Source organism: Myotis davidii, unplaced genomic scaffold, assembly GCF_000327345.1.
Source record: "Myotis davidii unplaced genomic scaffold, ASM32734v1 scaffold743, whole genome shotgun sequence".
In the NCBI taxonomy this organism is placed as follows: domain Eukaryota; kingdom Metazoa; phylum Chordata; class Mammalia; order Chiroptera; family Vespertilionidae; genus Myotis; species Myotis davidii.
Genome location: NW_006296221.1, coordinates 4034051 through 4051932, shown reverse-complemented (window position 1 = coordinate 4051932; position 17882 = coordinate 4034051). Strand labels below are relative to the sequence as shown.

The window sequence follows — 17882 nt, the reverse complement described above, 5'->3', positions numbered from 1 at the left end:
GCTCCCCACCCTCCCCACCCTCCCCCATTTACTCTCTTACATGACTTCCTCACTTGACGGAAGTGCCACTTGCTGGCAGCCTCGCTCATTGAAGTAGACATTTGCAGCCATCTTTGTCACCTCCTCCTCACACACCTCTCAAATCCAGGTCATCAACCCTAGAGAAGCTGCCTGGAGTCTCTTGAACAGGTGTCCTCTCCCTATTCCCCATGTCACTAATGTCACCATCAGCCCCCAGGGGACCCCCTAATGCCCTAGGCGGACTTCTTCATTCTCAGGCATTCCAATTCATATTCCAGGCCAATACATGGTGCTGCCCTCATGTAAAATCCTCAGTGCTCCCACATGTCACCAGGGCACCCAGAAGCCTGAAGCTCAGCATCATCCTGAACTCCTGCTCCTCTCCACCACTCACTGGGGCTGTAGCCACAGTGCACTCGAGTCCCTTGGCTCACCACCTGATCCTGTATCTGAAGTGCCACCTCCACCCTCTGCTCTAATGACTCATGAAGGCCCATGCCAGTGTCTAACCATTAATAATAGCCCCTCCTGCCCCGCTCATAGCTGCTTGGTTTGCACTTTCAGAAAATACATCTCCAAGGCAGGTTTTTTGTTGTTGCTGTTAATCCTCACCCGAGGATATATTTTTCCATTGAAAAGGAGTGGAAGGGAGGGGGGGGAAGAGAAAGAAGCATCAGTGTGAGAGAGATACGTTGATTGGTTACCTCCTGCACACTCCCTGACTAGGGCCGGGGAGCAAACCCGCATCTGAGGTACGTGTCCTTGACCAGGAATCGAACCAGCGACCCTTCGGTTTTCAGGCCAACGCTCTAACCACTGAGAACACTTGTCAGGGCTCCACAGCAGTTCTTCACAGTCACCAGTCAGTCCCTCCCATGCTATCTCCTCAAAGGATATATATAAGCTCCTCGTGGCGGGAGAGTTTCTCTCAGTCACATACAAACCCGGCACTTAACAATCTCAGAGACATTGATCGATTTTTACTTATCAAGCACGATGACCCACTGACAACTTTTTTATGATAATGAGTAAAAAGGGCATAACTCCAACACTATTCTGTCTTTTGCAAAGAATAATAAAACTGATGCATATTTGAGCAGTGTAAAATCTGTGACCTGACCCCAGGAAAATAAAACCAGCTGCCATTTACCCATGAACTCATTTCTTCCGCACAACAGCTCTGCTTTGCAACCACCCCACCTTATAGATGAGCCAGAAAGGCCCCAAGAGGGTGAGAACTTCATGAAGGACTCCTGGCTGGAAGGGGCCCAGCCAGTACTCCAACTCAGGAAGCCCAGCCTCCAAGTCCATTCTTCTATTTTCCAAACTTCACTCAGCAATGTTGTTATGATGATGCTTCACTAAACGTAACGGTTAACACTGTTCAGTGAACAGAGGTATCGGTACCTGAGCATGGGTCTGGGTGGCGGAGGCAGTTCATCGGGATCCTGGCATCTTTTCGCTTTCCTCGTGACCTGCTTGTAGATATTGCGAGCTGTCACTCCCACCCACAGCACTGTGGCAAGGGTGGAATAATGAAGGAGAATTCCAACCTAGAAAGAAGATTGAAACACACACATAAACTAAAGGAAAACAATCCCCGATTCAGTCATAAAGCATAGTAGCCACTGGCAAGGTTTATCAAAATGATTGGTGAGTAGCTTCCAAAAATCTGGTTCACAAACAGTATGAAGGTGAGGGCTAATGGTCGACTCCTTTGCCTGCGAATGAAACTAAGAAAGCCCTTTAACTGCCTATTAGAGAGGATGAGGTCTGATGACATGTTAACAGCTGGATCGAGGGCGCCACAAACTACACCTGATACCCAAGGTGACCCTTGATAGACCCCGGAATTGGTTACCCAGCAACTATAAATCAAAGGCATGCTTCTCAGAGATGCAAGGTTATAAATGAGAGTTCTGTTTCTGTAGCCCATGTTAAGGAGTAATAGAGAGGGCAAGGTCACTATCTAGAGGGCAAAGTCAAAACTCACAAAATAAGCTTTCGAGTAAGAGACCCCAGTTCTAATTCAGAGCTTTTGGACACAACCATGGTGGGAGAGCAGTATCGCAGATTGCTGGTTAGGAGGATGAGATCTGATCCTCCCCTTATCTGCCCTGACACCGTAGCAAGTCACATGACATCACAAGCATTGTTTTCCTCATTTGTAAACTGAGAATAACATGAAAGTACTGTGGTTTCCATTCAATGTGACAGGAAGTATTTAACACACTGCCTGGCACATGAGGAGCAATCAATAACAAAAAAGACCTGTATTTGTATTATTATTTATTAGGGATGTGTCTTTAAGAAGATGCTACTTGTCTGAAAGTAACTTTCTTCTCTTGAACAGTGGGGGGATTATCAAAATTATCCCTAGGGTTTTTGTAGGGATTTAATAGGCAATATCTAGAACATAATACGTGTTCAGTAAAGAGTGGATAACTGGCCCAGCCGATGTTGCTCAGTAGCTGATCACTGACCTAGGAACCAGAAGGTCACAGTTCGAATCCGTCAGGGCACATGCCTGGGTTGTAGACTCGCTTCTCAGCAGGGGGAGTGCAAGAGGCAGTGGATCAATGATTCTCTCTCATCATTGATATTTCTATTTCTCTCTCCCTCTCCCTTTTTCCCTTATATCAATAAAATCAATATTAAAAAGAGTGGATAAACCATGTAAATTATTACACTGAGCTTCTTCAAGGGAGATAATGCGGGGCATGTTTATCATATGACCTGTATTTGAACCAACCGTAGTTAAGGATACAATTTTAAATGAAGATTTCTATGAGGCTAAGAGTTTTAAAATCTATTTTAAGAAAAATAAATGCATGTGTCATTGAAGCATCAAGGAAATAATTCAGCTTTCTTATCAGACTAATTACTTACTATCTCTTTGATCATTTCTTCTTATAAAACTATTACAGATAAAATCCTATTACTAACAATCTCCAAGAAAAAAATATTTCATTCTAAAAGGATGGCTCTCCAATCTCAAGAAAATCAACTTGATTGACGTTATCCAACCTAGGTTAATCACAGGAGCATTTAGACCGCTGTCCGAAGTTCCTTTTAACGAGAAGCCCTCTGCAAGTGAAACGTGGAGGCATGAGTGCTCAGGGATTCTTTTGCAGGGCAACAAACTGGGGTGGTCAGTGTCCTTGCGAGGACTGGAAAGTGCTGAGGGTGGGTCCAGCGTGGCCAGAGGAGAAAAGTCAGATATATTCCTGCTAAGGAGCAAAGTGGCTCCTTGGTGCACGCTGGCTTCACTGACTGCACTGTAAAAGCAAAATTTACAGATAGAAGGGGAATAAGAAGCATGACATGGCACTCTGAGTTACCTGGAGCCCCCCCAAATATTGCAAGTAAAAATAGCATAAGTGAATTTGGTCCACAGGAACCAACACCTTCAAGATAAATCGCTGACACTGAAATGGCAGCAGCTACTGTAGCTGGAGTTTTCTCTGGTGCAGAGGTCGAAAGAATGAGACTGTCAAGTAATAAGGGATGTAAAGTAATAAAGGCTGTAAAGTAATAAGTTAAAAAACAGCAGGTAAAAAGATTTTTAACCCAGGGGGTGCAAGACGGGAACCTCTTTTTTACTGACGTATAATTGATGTACAATATCCTATTTGTTTCAGGTGTACATTCCAGTGACTTGATATTTATACACATTTATAAATGATCCCCCCGATAAGTCTAGTTAGCATATTCTTCCGTACAGAGTTATTATGGCATTCACTACATTACCTGTACTGTACATTACATCCCCATGGCTTGCTTATTTGATACCTGAAAGTTTGTGCCTCTTCATCCCCTTCACCTATTTTGACTGCCCCCAAACCCCTCCCTCTCTGGTAACTACCAATTTGTTTCCTAAAAGTTTCTAAAATTTCTATGGAAGCATAAAAGACCCTGAATAGCCATAGCAATCTTGAGAAAGAAGAGCAAAACTGGAGGTATCACTATCCCTGATTTCAAACTATACTACAATGGTATAGTAATCAAAACAGTATGGTACTGGGATGGAAACCAACATATAGATCAATGGAATTGAACACAGAGCCCAGGGACAAACCTATGTCTATCTGGTCAATTAATCTATGACAACAGAGGCAAAAATATACTGTGGGGAAAAGACAGTCTATTCAACAAATGGTGTTAGAAAAACTGAACAGCTGCATGCAAAATATTAAACTGGACCATTATCTTATACCACATACAGAACCAAAGTGGATTAAAGACCTGAAACCATAAACCTTCTAAGAGAAAATATAGGCTGCAAGCAATTCTTTATCAGTCTTACCAAATAGTCTCTTCAGCCAACAGCAACAAAAGCAAAACTGCACAGATGAGACTATACCAAACTAAACAGCCTTTGCACAGGAGGCAAACCATCAACAAAACACAAGGCACCTACTGAATGGGAGAAGATATTTGCAAGTTCAATCAGGGGTTCATTTCCGAACTATATAGAGAAATTATACAACTTAATATCAAAAAACAATAACCAACCAATTAAAAAATGGGCAGAAGACTTAAACAGACATTTTTCCAAAGAAGACATGCAGATAGCCAATGGGCACATGAAAAGATGCTCCACGTCACTAATCATCGGGGAAATGTAGATCAAAATCACAATGAGATAGCATCTCAAACCTGTGAAAAATGGCTACTCTCAAAATGACAATAAAATAACAAGTACTGGTGAGGATGTGGAGAAATAAAACCTTCTGACACTGTTAGTGGGAATACAGACTGATGCAACTACTATCGAAAACAGTATGTGTTTCCTCAAAAAAATTAAAACTACTATACAACTATAAACTACTATAATATATGATCCAATAATTCCACTTCTGGGTGTTTATTCAATGAAAATGAAAACACTAATTTGAAGATATTTATGCACCCCTGTGTTCACTCCACATTATTTATAATAGCCAAGATATGGAAGCAACCCATGTGTCCATCAATAGATGAATGGGTAAAGATGTGTGTGTGTGTGTGGGGGGAGGGAATGTATGTATTTGTATATATATTAGAATATTATTGTACTCTAATAATATTAAAATATATACAATTCAATATATGCATATATGCATACACAATGTAATAGTCTTCAGCCATAGAAAAAAAAATTTAAACCTTGTTATTTGCTACATGAGCAGACCTAGAGGGTATTTGGTTAAGTAAAATAAGTCAGAGAAAGACAAATACTCTATGATTTCACTGATATGTGGAATCTAAAAAATAAAATAAAGAAATAAAACAAAAACAAAAAACAGACTTACTGATACAGAAGAATTTTCTTGTTTTAGATCTAAGAGGGAAAACTCAACCTTTAGATTTCTGACTTGTTCATATTTAAAAGATACCAACCCTTTCTGTTAAACAATTATGACCAGTAGTGGAAATTTAGTCATTTGATGTCATGAGTCAAATAAGCAAATCACCAAACGTTCCACAGGAACCAGAAGAGAATAGGAAGTGAGATCTAGTAGAGAGGGCACTCTCAGCTTTTGGAATGAGGTACTTCCTATTGTACTCCCCATCAGATATCCACCTACACTTCAAATACAACTCTATCACAATTTCTCCCAAATAAACCAGAAATACAAGTGAAAAGTTTGTAAATGCTTTGGCAATAGGTAATCTAATTCATAGACATGTAAATGATATTAAATGCAACAGATGATCACTTACATCACCTTACTTCAGGACATCAATTTCTAATGCTGCAAAATGGATATTAATTCATTATCCTAAAGAACTGTACTGAATATATAGGTATGTAACCATACACTCTCCTATATTGGATATCAGAAATTATAACGATCATACTCTTAACCACCAAAAACCCTAAGATATAGCAGTGTGCATAGCAAGTGTGCAAAAGCAATGTTTAATATTCACATAATCATATATGAATACATACAAACATTAAAATACTAACAGCTTCCACTACTGAATGCTTGCTATGTGCCCAACATTGTATTAGACAATTATGTACATGCTTCTATTTTATACTCCCAGCACCACCATTCAGTTAGTCATAATGAACTTGAGTTACAGACAAGGAGGCTGAGTCTGAAAGAAGTTCAATCATTCACCCACCAGAGGTCACAAGGTCAGAGGGAGGGCCACAATTCAAACCCAAGCCTGGTGGTTTCCAAAGCCCACACCCTGCCATTATGCCGTGCTGGTCCTCACTGAATAGGAAAGCACAGTGATGGGAATGAGGGACGCCCAGAGTTGGAGACTGGCATTTAAATTATTCCTCTGCCACCCAATAGCCCCAGTGATTTGGGGCAAGTCAGTTCAATCTCTTAGACTTTACTTCTGTACTTACAAAATATACTAGAGGCCTGGTGCACGAAATTCATGCAGGGGAAGGGGTCCCTCAGCCCGGCCTGCAGTCTCTCCAATCCAGGAACCCTCGAGGGATGTCTGACTAAACTGGCAGCTGGACATCCCTCTCACAATCTGGGACCACTGGCTCCTAACCGCTCACCTGCCTGCCTGCCTGATCACCCCTAACCACTCTGCCTGCCTACCTGATTGCCCCTAACCTAACCTCTTTGCCTGCCTGCCCGATGCCCCTAACTGCTCCCCTGCCTGTCTGATTGCCCCTAACTACTCTTCCTGCCTGATCACCCCTAACTGCCTCTGCCTGCCTGATAGCCTCTAACCATCTCTGCCTGCTGGCCTGATCACCCCTAACTGCTCGTCCCTGCCGGCCTGATCGCCCCTAACCGCCTCTTCCTCGCCCCCTGCCACCGTGGCTTTGTCAGAAGACATCCGGTCTAGTTAGCACGTTACCCTTTTATTAGTTTAGACTAGAGGCCTGATGCACGAAATTCGAGCAAGAGTAGGCCTTCCTTCCCCTGGCTGCCAGCACTGGCTTCTCTCTGGCACCCGGGACCTGGGCTTCCCTCCGGCCACTGGCAGGTACCCAGGACCCGGGCTTCCCTCGCAGCCCTGGCTTCATCCGGAAGGTCATCTGGAAGGATGTCCAGTCTAATTAGCATATTATACTTTTATTATTATAGATTATTATTACAGATTATTATAGATGAACAAGAAGTGTGGTCTAGGGTTAATATCTGAAAGTTAAGATAACACATTTTGCAGCAGTTGGCAAGTCAAAAGCTCGTACTACTCCCTGACTAAACTTCTCCCAGTGCACCTTCCATGCCATTGCAGCAGTCTGCTGGATAACAGATATTAAAGGACACCGGAGAAGGTCAGCTGGCACTATATTTAGTTGATTAAATCATGAAGTGGTAGAGCAACAAGGTCACTTAAATGAGTACCAGCCAAATCCTTTCACTGCAAGCTAAGGAAACCAGGGACCAGAAAATTAACGATGAAGCAATTATTTGGTGGTGGGTCGTGACCCAGAGCCTCGATCCCTTCCAACCTGCAGTCAACAGCCCCTGTTACTCTATCATCACTCATTCGGCTCCTCTGGCAAAAGGGAGTTACAGGTTCTAAGTACCCAAGGTACCACCTGGAACTGACTTGGAACCACAGTGGTAAATACCTGATTGTTTTCAATCCTTGTGGGTGGGAACTGTATTAGAACCTGCTCACACTGTCCATAAAATAGGTGAGCTCTAAAAGGAAGACAAGGAAGACAAAACTACACTGATGATGTGCACATATCAAACACGTGAAATGTGTCCATGTTAGAGTTTAGTTTTAGAGATGGAAGAACCTTAATGCTCCCAATCCATTGTGTTCGAGAAGAAACATAGAGCCCCAACTGGGTTATATGACTAGCCATACTGGCTGTTCTAGAAGTCACCGAATTAGAACCTACCTGCTAGTACCTGTCATCCTAGGTGGCTACTTTCTGCATTTACCACTCCCCTCTCAGCAGGCTACCAACGGAATTAAGTACAGATTGCATTAGGCCAGTGCAGCCAATCATGTCCGAGTCAGAAACAAGTGAGGCCATGTCTTTCAGAAAAGGGGAGGACTTTGTGAAAACAGAAGGACATGTGGAAACAGACACAGACTTGCCTTTCCCTTTTCATAGAGATCTTTAGCAAATGGACATTGGCCAGCAATTGTCCTCCTTTTCTTTCTACCAATGGTAGAAAACACCCTTCAGGACAATGAATGGCAGCCATGTTTACAATGTGTTGTTGTTTTTTTTCTATTGCCGTCCTTAGGGAACTCAATGCATGTGCCTGCTTCAAGAAAACGAATATTTTTCAATAACTGATTACTATCACGGTGTGCTAAGTACTCCCCTAATAGTTCATGCTCAAAACCGCTCCAGGGGTGGATGATTTCTACTATTTGCAAACAGAGGCCTTTTGTTCCCTCACCCAACAAATATTTGCTAAGCACCTACTGTGGTCAAGTCCCGGGCTGATCCTTAGGTCAAATCGATGTGATTTCTGCCCCTGCAGAGCTCAGAGGCCAGGACAGTGAGTAAGCAAACACCAGCCAGCTACAGGGTTTTGTAGGCACCATGGAATTTTAATAAGCTCCACAGGAGGATGAGGGAGGTGAAGGAAGTGACTCTAGACCAGTAACAGTAAACTGAGACCAGGACGGTAAGTGCAGTGAGCCTGTGAGGAGGGAAAGGCTAAGTTGTACTATTGACCTGAGTGAGACCCATCGCCTGACTTCTAAGGGGCTCCAAACAAGGTTGTTTTCAAGTTACAGTAATAGCCTAAAACAGGGAAATGCTCTGCATAGCTGAGAGGCAATTTCATCAATAATAACAGTAATAGTAAGAGCTAGCATCTACTGAGCACTTACTGTATGCCCTGTACTCTAGTCATTGAATCCTCTCAACACTTCTTATATTGTCCAGACTCACATTTTAAATACTAGTATTTTATTTTTTAAAATATATTTTTATTGATTTTAGAGAGAAAGGGAGAGGGAGAGAGAGAAACATTAATGATGAAGAGAATCATTGATTGGCTGCCTCCTGCACACCCCACACTGGGGATCAAGCCCACAATCCAGACATATGCTCTGACTGGGAATCAAACCATGACCTCCTGGTTCATAGGTCAATGCTCAATCACTGAGCCACGATGGCCAGGCTACACTTACATTTTTTTTTTATATATATTTTATTGATTTTTTACAGAGAGGAAAGGAGAGAGATAGAGAGGCAGAAATATCGATGAGAGAGGAACATCGATCAGCTGCCTCCTGCACATCCCCCACTGGGGATGTGCCCGCAACCCATGTACATGCCCTTGACCGGAATCGAACCTGGGACCCTTCAGTCCGCAAGCCGACGCTCTATCCACTGAGCCAAACCAGTCTCGGCTACACTTACATTTTAAATGACATCTCAGATATACACGATTGGATAAATAATCTGCCTTTAGGTTCATGGCACATGTTAATGATTGGACCAAGTATGGCCTGCCTTCATTTAGTCATTTATGTAGTTACTAGAGGCCCAGTGCACAAAATTCATGAATGAGTAGGGTCCCTAGGCCTGGCCAGTGATCAGGGCTGATCGAGGCCTTCCTTCTGGCTGCTGGCTGGGGCCTTCCTTCATTCCGCACTGCCCCCTGGTGGTCAGCACACATCATAGTCAATGACCGGTCTCCCGGTTGAACTCCCGCAGGGACAATTTGCATATTAGGCATATATATATAACAACTGGTTTCCAAGGTGTTAACTATATATACATACATACATATATATATACACATATATATATATATATTGCTAGCTTTACCCAGTGGTCAGATAAGTTTCTATTGAATGAGTACAAAACACATTTTACATATATGTTAAAGGCATGCTTTAAAATTAAATACCCATTGCATTTTGAAGTTATTTATTACATGTTCTTACAAACTAATACCTTTTTAGAGGATGATACTTTGTAAAACACTGTGTAATATGAAGCAAGAATTCTCATGATCCGTCTGCAATGTGTTAATAAGTATTCAGGAATCTACCAACAAGACAAAAGTTAAGACCTGGACAAAAAACCCATATTGAAACAGGATCCCCATCACCCAAGGTAACTAGCACCTGACATCGTATGTTTATCATCCCCTTGCTTTCCTTTTATGACAGTTTTATTGCACACTTCATTAAAAGTGTAATTTCATTTTAGTTACCTTATCTTTATAAAAAAAGATAACAGGAAATGTAATTTATGGTACTATGACATATTCATAGTTACACATTGCTGCAATCCATTAGTATTGACTCTCGTATAATATCACGGTTTATTCATTCACTCTCTCAGCGATAGGCATTTGGGTTGCTTCCAGGTTTCTGCTACTGTGTATAGGGCTGCTATGAATATTCATATGCACATGCATCCTCATATGCACACTAAAGTTACATATGGGCAAGCTTACTCTCTCAGCCCAGGCGTGGGACTGCCATGCCCCAGGGTACGTGAATGCCTAGCCTGAGAAGGTAAAGACTCCCAGAATCACCCAGGTACATTCCTACACACACAATGGATAAAAAGAGCCCGTGGATCCACATGCTCAATGCCTGGCAGTGTCAGGCTTGATTTTTGCCCACAGAAAAGGCAGGCTAACTAAGTGTGATCTTCATTTGCATCTCCGTGACCACCAATGGTGCTGAACTTCTCTTTATGTGCATATTGGCCCTGGGCATTTACAGTTCTACGAAATGCCTACCTACTCTCATGTCATTTTGTTCTACTGGGCTTTCAGTGTTGGCCTCCTCACTGATTATATATTTTTTATTCTAATGCTGTCTGTGGTATGTATTGAGAACACTGTCTTGTGTTTTCACTTTTGCTAAGAAATCTTAACCAAAAAAGGTCTTATTTTTAAATTAGTCAAATTTATCTCTTTTCCAGTCAATGCCTTCTTAGTGTCGTACTTAAGAAATCCCTCCTTATCCCCCAAATTGTGATATCATCGAATGTGAATTTTAACATTTTGGCTTGGGCATGTAAGTTTTTAATACACTCAGAGGTGAGGTTTTGTTTGTGTGAAATATGGCATGAGGTATAGATCCAGGTCCACCTTTTTCCAACTAGACTTTCCTAGCTCCCTTTACTGAACAGTTATCTCTCTTCACCCAGTGACGAAGCTCGCAACTCTGTCTTCTACAAAGTTCCACACGGGTCTGCTTCTGATCTCTCTCTTCCATAGCATTGGTCAAGTTAGTGATCGCTAAACCAAATGCTAGTTTCATTACAATAGCCTACTTAGCTCTGATGACTAGAAGGACAGACAACCTCCCCACTCTACTCTTCTTCTTCAGAAGTGTCCTGGCTATCTTTGATCCTTTACTTTCTTTTAAAAAAATGTTTTTATTGATTTCAGAGAGAGGGAGAGGAGAGGGAGAGAAGGACAGAAACATCAATAATGAGAGAATCACTGATTGGCTGCAGGGGGTTCCAAAACCCAGGAATGTGCCCTGACTGGGAACTGAACCCTGACCTCCTGGCTCAACCACTGAGCAACACCAGCCCAGCTGATCCTTTACTTTTATATAAATCTTACAACCATTTGTGGAGGAGAAACTCGTCCGATGTGACTGACTGGTCCAGATGTGACTGCTGGACTGGGACCAGGATGGAGATTACTTCCTGTTACCCCCTCGGAGACTGTGGGATCCTTCCTGGATGCTCTCCTGACAGAAACCAGTACCTCTCCTATGTGTCCCACAGTGTGCTGGTGCCTGGAATAGGCCATTGTCCTGGCCAGGTCATGCATATAAGGCATGTTCCTTTACCTGGGACTGGTCACATTCCAGTACCCCTGCCCATCCTGCCCTAGTCTATGTAATTCTTTGGCTACATATAAACAATTATTTAAAATTAAGTTGAATATTTTTTAATTCTTCATATTTACCACACCTAAGAAGCATCTTGTTTTATCTTACAGTTAAATCATTTTCTAACTCCTATTGTTTTCATCAACGAATAAAATAATTTTTTAAAAAAATATATTTGTATTGATTTCAGAGAAGAAGGGAGACAGAGAGAGAGAGAGAGAGAGAAACATCAATGATGAGAATCATTGATCGGCTGCCTCCTGCATGCCCCCTACTGGGGGTCAAGTCCACAACAAGGGCACGTGCCCTTAACTGGAATCAAACCCATGACCCTTCAGTCTGCAGGCCGATACTCTATCCACTGAGCCAAACCAGCTAGGGCCAAGTAAAATAATTTTAAAAATCCTTCTGTCAAAAAACGTTGCTTCTTCTTCAGTCAAAGTCAGGATTTGGTAAAAATTTTAAATGAAATGCTCAGCATTATAACAGATGTAACAAGTAGCACTGAATTCCTAAAGCTACAGAGACAAAACCCTTCAGTCATTTACTCCTGAGGAAATGACAAGCGAAAACTAAAGCATGCTGGCAACTGTTTAAGGGACAGACATTCCATTCCACTTAAATTAGCTAAAGAAAAAAAAATAAAGGAACGTTTTCCCTATTATAGTTCATGAAACATATGAAAACACTTTCTAATAGCAGCACTTTTTTTCCATTTCAGTTTTTTGCTCGGACTTACCGCTTGGCAAACGCTGGCATTTCTGGTTTGGGTTATGCCTCCCACAAAGACCACACAGGTCAGGAAAATATGGAAGCACAAGTTCACAAGCATGTGCCAGCCCTTGAGACTGATTCTGATCAAACTGTTAAAAGAGAAAGGAAAATATTAATATCCAGGCTAGTGCATTTGAAGCAGGACGCTACATTTCCTGCCTTCAAAACTTCAAGCTTAAAACACCAAATTTCATATGTATCAGACCAACAGAGACACACACACACACACACACACACTTTGAGAACTCATTTAACTCAATATCATTTCTTAACATTTAACTTTACACATTAAAAAAGACAAGTCATAAATGAACTACTGCCCCCACTAAAGGCTAAAGAAATTCTCCATCATAAGAAACATGTGGGCTTTTGTTACTTCCAATGTCTGTGACAGATGAATGACTTGTCTGCTTCCTAGCGATTTCTGCAAGGTGCCAATCTCTACTTCCCCGACCTACCCCTGCCCAGTGCTTTTCTTCTTGGCCTTTCCTAATAAAATGCTGAAGTCTTTCATTCTTTCTTTTATTTTAATATCAAAACCTCCTTTTGTTTCTTAACTAAATGTCAAGAAATGCCATGCAGGTCCAGCTTGAATAGGAAAATACATTCTATCAAAACCTCTTCTAAGGTGAGTTGCTGCTTAGCAAATCCCTTCAGTGCACTGTTTCCTACCATCAAAGTTTCTGTAGCTCTGCCCCCAGTGAACAAAAACCATACCTCGTGCTTAAATGCCACAAACATTCTTAAAAATGCCATCTATAAAATAAAGGATATCGGGACAGAGAAAAAGTCATAAACCAGAAATAACCCCCCATTCTGGTTCTGGAAGACACGGCTCCAGGTAACAACCTGCACCTGACCTCACCCCTGGTGGCTGCCCGGCCCCCCCTCCCAGCCTCCCTCGCAGACCTGCCACGTTCTCTCCCAGATAAAACTGACTAGAGGCTGTAAAAGCTAAACTGACCATCTCATGTACTAATTATGTCACAAACTACATGAAATGAACACAGCTTGTATGTATTCTAAAATAACTGTTCTTACCCTGGAAAGATGGCAGAAAAGACACAAAAACTGACAGTATTATCCTAGTGAAATGTAAAATAAACTCCTCTCCATCAAAGTCCTATACTCGCCAGGCTTTATGTCTCACCTGTGATGGTACATGTAACTGACGATGACCGCTAACAGGCACAGGAGAAGGATGACGGCGGTGGTGTAGACCACGGGGTGCAGGAGGCTGGCGGCCTGGGTGTAGAGTTCAGATCCCGTCAGGTCCTGAGGGGAAAGAAAGCATCACTGTAGCTGAGATCTTCCGGACACGTAACCTCTGAGATTTCCTCCTGTGAAAACACACTGATAACAAAACTCTGGTCCCTGCATTTGGCCTCTAGGCTCCTTCCAGGCACTGGCTGCTTTGCCTTCCGCTAGGAACTGTTCAACACACATCACCACTTTCTTGCTGCATCTGGGGGTAGTTGCAAGTAGAGACGCCACCAGTGTCTGGCAGATTTGGGGTAAGGGCAAGAGGAGGGTGTGAACATGCCTTCCAAGTCCCTGGCAGAGAGTAACAACACAGGTAGCTGGATATTATCTGATAAGATGTTGGACAAAGCATCGAATTCCCAAAATATATTATAGATTGTAATATTTACATTGAACAGAAATAAGTGTTTCTCAAAAGCCAGATGAATGTGACATAGTACATGAAAGTAACGATTCTGAAACAGAGGGCAGTGACTCCTAATTCAAAGTGACGAATGGAGGAAAACACAAGGGCTACATCCCTGGTCACCGTGGGCATGGCTTCCAGAGGCCATTCCCGGTGGCCACAGCAAACCGACCTGCCCAAATGCAAGAGACGCCCTGTGGAGACGCTGACCAGGGGACAGTACAACGGGCCGGACAGTGAATGTTTGGGGCTTTGCATGCCACGAGGCAAACCAAGGCCATGGTGTGGGTACTTAAAACCACTGACCATTTAAATGTTTTCAAATCACTCTGAGCTTTCCAGCATTTAAAACCAACAGCACCAGACTGAATTGGTGGGTCAAATGCTTGCCAGGGTTTACCAGCCTCTGGTATAGAGAGAACAAATAAAAGAAGAAAAGCCTATCTTGATGGCCCACAATTCTTGAGACTATACAACTATTTAAGACAATCGTGATTAGGATAGGAAAGATGTTAAGATCTCAAACAAGAGAAGTCACGTAGAAATCTGAATCAAAACCATTTTTAATTATACTAGTAAATAAATACAGACTGTGATGCTAAAAGCAAAACATTTCTAAATACACTGCCCAAAAACGGCCACTAGGAGACACCCCTGAGAAGGAAAAGTGAGACCTTCGGTCACACTAGCAACACAGTGATGGGACAGGAAGTGTCCATCTGCCTCCAGTGCTTACAGGGCACAGTCCATCCCCAAACTAAGTGGTGATCGTAGTCACTCTTCCATATAGGGTACAAAGTCCAAGGAAAACACTGAGCTCAGAGTGAAAAGCAAAGCTGTCTGCAGACATTAAGCAGGATTAGAACACCTGAAAGTACGTTAAAAATCACAAAGATTATTATTAAGGACACAAATCAATGAAAGAAGTGTTCTTCAAAATCTTTGTTTCCTTGACGGATAAATATTTCTTTATTTTCAAGCTACTTCTAGCCCGAGAATCACTATATAAATTCACTGGCAGTTTTAAAGAGTTCATTAGCATTATATCAATAACAAGCATAAATCACTAGTCCTCTAATTTCACCAGGATCTGAACAATGGAAGAAAGTAGGGTACATTCTGTCAGAATATAAAGAATTATTCAAAAAAGTTTGCCAATACATTAAAATTTAAAAATAGATCTGAAATCAGAAAAGTAAAAAAAAAAGACTGACTTCGATGTTGCTTTTTATATTTCCCCTAAGAAACAGGCATAATTTAAAGATTTTGCTCCCCTGACATCACAGCATACACAGTCCTTTCCAGTCGAACCATGAACCTACATGTGAAAGATAAAACACATTAAAGCTTCTTAAAGAAAACAAAGGAGACTATCATTATGTCTTAAATAGAACATAAAAAGCACTAACTATTAAAAAAAACTTCAGGAAAATTAAGAAATTCTGTCCATAAAAAGAAAACATTGAGAGAAGAAGAATAAAGGCATATACATAGGCTTAACATTTGCTCCCCACCCCATTCATATATGTTGAGATCTAACCACCAATGCGATGATATTAGGAGGTGGGGCCTTTGGGAGGTGATTAGGTCATGAGAGGGGAGTCCTCACACATGGGGTTACTGCCCATATAGAGAGACCCCAGAGAGACTCCTGTCCCTTCCACCATGTGAGCACCAAAAGAGGGCCCTCACTAGACACTGAACCCTGATCTTGGACCTCCAGCCCTCAGCGCTTTGGGAAATAAATTTCTGTTGTTTATAAACTACCTAATCTGTGCGATTCCATTACAGCAGCCTGAATGGATTTGATCAGGCACGGATGAGGAGAAGATATCTACAACACATAAATCCTACAAAAAAGTTCCTGTTCACAGTCCATATCAAGAATCCCTGCAAGTCAATAAGAAAACAACAGATAACCAGATTAAAAACAGGCCAAGACTTATATGTGGAATAAAAAAACAAAAACAAGCAAAACCTCATAGAGCAGCGGTTCTCAACCTTCTGGCCCCTTAAATACAGTTCCTCATGTTGTAACCCAACCATAAAATTATTTTCGTTGCTACTTCATCACTGTAATGTTATGAATCGTAATGCAAATATCTGATATGCAGGATGGTCTTAGGCGACCCCTGTGAAAGGGTCGTTCGACCACCAAAGGGGTCGCAACCCACGGGTTGAGAACCGCTGTCATAGAGAAAGAGATGGGAGGCAGAGGGGTGGGAGGTGGGGAATTGGATAAAGGTGGTCAAAAGGTACCACTTCCCGTTATAAAACGAGTAAGTACGGGAATGTAATGTGTAACATGATGAATATAGTTAATACTGCTGAATGGTTTACTTGAAAGTTGCAAAGAGAGTGAATTCTAAAACTTCTTACCACAAGGAAAAAAACATTTTCTTCTTTTTTTTTTTTGTTAGTCCTCATCCAAGGATGTATTTCTATTGATTTTTAAAGAGAGTAAAAGAGAGAGGGGAAGACAGAGAGAAGCATCAATGTGAGAGAAACACATCAATTGGTTGCCTCCTGCATGAGCCCCAATGTGGGGCAGGGCCTGGTAGGAGCCTGCAAGCAAGACATGTGTCCTTAGCCAAAATCGAACCTGGGACCCTTTGGTCCACAGGTCAATGCTCTAACCACTGAGAAAAACAGGCCAGAGCAAGTTTTCTTTTTTTTAATCCCTATGAGATAATGGATGTTAACTAAATTTATTGTCATAATCATATCACAGCATATACAAGTCAAGTCGTTAGGTGGCACACCTTAAACGTATACAGTGCTGTATGTCGATCTTACCTCAATAAAACTAAAAAAAAAGGTCAAAGATAATTTTTAAAAAGGGCAAGATCTGGGCAAGAACATCACAAAAGGGGGTCCCGAAACTGACAAGAAAATGAAGAGGTGCTCAGCATCATTAGTCACCAGAGGAAGGCAAAGTAAAACCACAATCATATATCATAATACCGCCACCAAGACTAAAATTAAAGACTTAGAATCCCAAGCACTGGCAAGGATGTGAGGCTACTCAAACTCTCATTACAGGTGTGACTGAAAACCAGTACAACCAACTTTGGTCAACTGTATGGTATTATCTATTAACGCTAAAGTTAGGGATAGCTTCAATCCAACTATTTCATCCTGTCCAAAATCATGTACATGAATAATCATAGCAGTGTTTTCTTGATAGTCAGAACCTAGCAACAACCCAAATGTCCATCAACAGAATGCCCAAGTCTGGGTATTTGCATACAATGGATTACTATGTAGGAATGCTGATACATGCAAAAGCAAGGATCACAATTTAAAGCATTGGTCCCCTTTTGATTATGAATCCCACTTGAGAATCTATCTTCCAGATTTTCTATTAAATGTGCAAAATAATACTGTATAAGCAAATTACTGGAACCCAACAAAATAGAGGAATATGTAAATAAATTATGGTAGAGACATAAAATAATATTCAAAGGTGAAAAGGGATGAGGAAGCTCTTTTATACCAATATGAGAAGATTTTAGAAAGATTTAGCAAAGTGATTAAGAACACAGGTTTTTGGCCCAGCCAGCATGGTGCAGTAGTTGAGCATCAACCTACAAACCAGGAGGTCATGGTTAGATTCCCAGTCAGGGCACATGCATGGGTTGTAAACTCGATCCCA

General features: G+C 41.7%; 1 protein-coding gene across 1 annotated transcript in view; it reads right to left on the bottom strand.

Moving 5' to 3' along the window:
- Positions 1-17882, bottom strand: part of ADGRA3 (adhesion G protein-coupled receptor A3) — an 82756-nt gene that overhangs the window by 4261 nt on the left and 60613 nt on the right. The window contains exons 15-17 of the mRNA XM_015568697.1: positions 13709-13833; positions 12524-12647; positions 1429-1574 (exon numbers count right to left, since the gene is read on the bottom strand). Of these exons, the coding sequence (XP_015424183.1) occupies positions 1429-1574; positions 12524-12647; positions 13709-13833 (395 nt within the window). The remainder of the gene's footprint in view (positions 1-1428; positions 1575-12523; positions 12648-13708; positions 13834-17882) is intronic.